Source organism: Equus quagga, chromosome 8 (assembly GCF_021613505.1).
Source record: "Equus quagga isolate Etosha38 chromosome 8, UCLA_HA_Equagga_1.0, whole genome shotgun sequence".
Lineage (NCBI taxonomy): Eukaryota > Metazoa > Chordata > Mammalia > Perissodactyla > Equidae > Equus > Equus quagga.
This window is the reverse complement of record NC_060274.1, coordinates 113582729-113584681: the sequence shown is the minus strand read 5'-3', so window position 1 is coordinate 113584681 and position 1953 is coordinate 113582729. Positions and strand designations below refer to the sequence as shown.

Below are 1953 nucleotides of genomic sequence, written 5' to 3'. Positions count from 1 at the left end.
GAGACCCTGGTGCAGGGAGAGCAGCAGTGGGAAGGGGGAGTTCCTGGGGGAGACGGATCCCTGCCCTCTGACTCCATCCGTACCCCACACAGCCTTTGTGCCCCCACCGGACCCTCTAGGTTCGTTTCCTAACATTCCCGTTCACCTGGCTCTAGCCAATCAGATCGTCCAGGTTTCTCCAAATGTGGCCTCGATGATCCCGCCTCAGAGCCTTTGCTCCCCCTGTGCTCCCCACTCAGTGCCCTGCTTCCCCTACCCACCCCCTGCTTCCAAGAGCTCAATGCCTCCTCCCCATCACCTCCCCTGACCCCGCACCCCCGTGTGATTTTTCTCCCTAGTACTCCAGCACATGTTGCCTCTGTTATGTAATTTACCATTTCTCCCTTGTACCAGAAGTAATTTTTGTGTACCCTGTTTTCCCCTAGCTAGGCCATCAGCTATCTTCCCCGTGTTTATATCCCCAGAAGGTTCTAGAAGAGAAACATGCATGTGAAAACCAAAAACATCTCAGAAAAGTGACTTCTTAATCCAGGTGCTGAAACTGAGGTTTTGAGGAAAATGAAGAGAAGACTCCACGGAAGAGGAGATGGATCCGGGCCCAGACCTCCCCTCCCCACTGGCCGCAGGTGAGCCCCAAGCGTGGCAAAGATCCCAGCCTTCAGAAAACAGTCTTCAACTTATTTCCCAAGACTTTTTTTCTTTTAGTTTTCGTTTTGCTTCCATGAGGTGGTGGCAGAAAGGATTCTGAGGAGAAGAAAGGGGAATGTTCTCAGGGGCCTCCCACAATTTTCCAGAAGAGACGGCCAGGGCCTCTTTACCAGATGGCTGACCAGCAGTGGGCAGGGTCTGGCAGCCTGGCTCCAGGGGACAGCTCTGGGGACCCAGCCCAGGTGCAGGTGCCAGCTGTCCCACAGACGCCTTGGCTGGGACTCATTTGGGCAACAGCCCTGGCCTGGTACAAAGGGGTTCTTTCTGCCTGTGGTGCGAGTGGCAAGAACAGAGGGTCTCTGCTCAGATCCCCTGTTAGTCTCAGGTGGCCAAAACAGGTGGGAGAGGTGGTGGGGCCAGGACTAACTCGTGAGGCCGCCAGATGGGTCACTGTGACTACTCCTCTGGGCCTCGGGTTCCTCATCGGGCAAATGGGAACAGAGGGGCCTGTGGCATTGGCTTGGAGGGAAGGAAGCTAAGTACATGAAGTGCCTGGGGCATGTGGGTTGTCAGCAAACATTAGTTCTCTCTCTCTCTGCTTCCCTCTCTCCTTCCCTTTGCTTTGTTCAGAAAGGGCTTCTGAGCAAAGAAATTGTAACACTGAGAACCCTGGAAAACAAATAGTTGAATTCAACAGAGACAAACCTAAGGTCAAAGGTAGAGCAAAGCGGCTCCTCCAGCTCTTCCTCAGTCCTTGTGGTTCATCCACAGGGTCAGCCCTGGAGAAATCTCTGCCTGTGGGGACCAGGTTGGAGGGCGGCCGCCACCCCTGTTTAATCACCTAAAATCTTATCTAGACTGTGGGGCATGGTCCTTAGCACTAATAAGGAATGGGGGCTTTAGGACTCCCTGCTGGCCCCTCCGGGCCTCTCTCTCCCTTTCTGCCTGCCCCCCTCTTCTCTTTCCCTCTCTCTTCTACCAGCACTCACCAGGAAGTTGGGGTGCTCACAGCTGGTCATGGCAGACTTCACGGCAACTGGAGGCCTTCTCCTTTTGGCATCCTCTCAGGGTGAAGAAAAAGGGAAGCTGCTCCATTAGAGAAAGATTAACTTTTGAATGCCTGCCAAAATAATAAAAGTGAGAGGCAGACAGGGATCCCTGGCCTGGCTCTGAGGAGGGTGGGGCCTCCTGGCTCCAGCTGCGGATCTGCAACAGACTCCCGCCACCCACACCGCCCCACCCCAGCCCTCTCCAGTCATAATTTGGTAAGTTTGGGTAATTGCAGAGAAGTTGATACCCCATGAC

General features: G+C 54.3%; 1 protein-coding gene across 4 annotated transcripts in view; it reads right to left on the bottom strand.

The window, feature by feature from the left end:
- LOC124244036 (solute carrier family 23 member 1-like) overlaps positions 1-1853 on the bottom strand; it is a 182052-nt gene extending 180199 nt beyond the window's left edge. For 2 of the 4 annotated variants that reach the window (XM_046670249.1, XM_046670250.1), the window contains exon 1: positions 1638-1853. In XM_046670249.1, the coding sequence (XP_046526205.1) occupies positions 1638-1667 (30 nt within the window). In that variant the 5' untranslated portion in view covers positions 1668-1853. The remainder of the gene's footprint in view (positions 1-1637) is intronic. The other 2 variants (XM_046670251.1, XM_046670252.1) reach the window with 2 other exon arrangements.
- Positions 1854-1953: the final 100 nt, after the last annotated feature.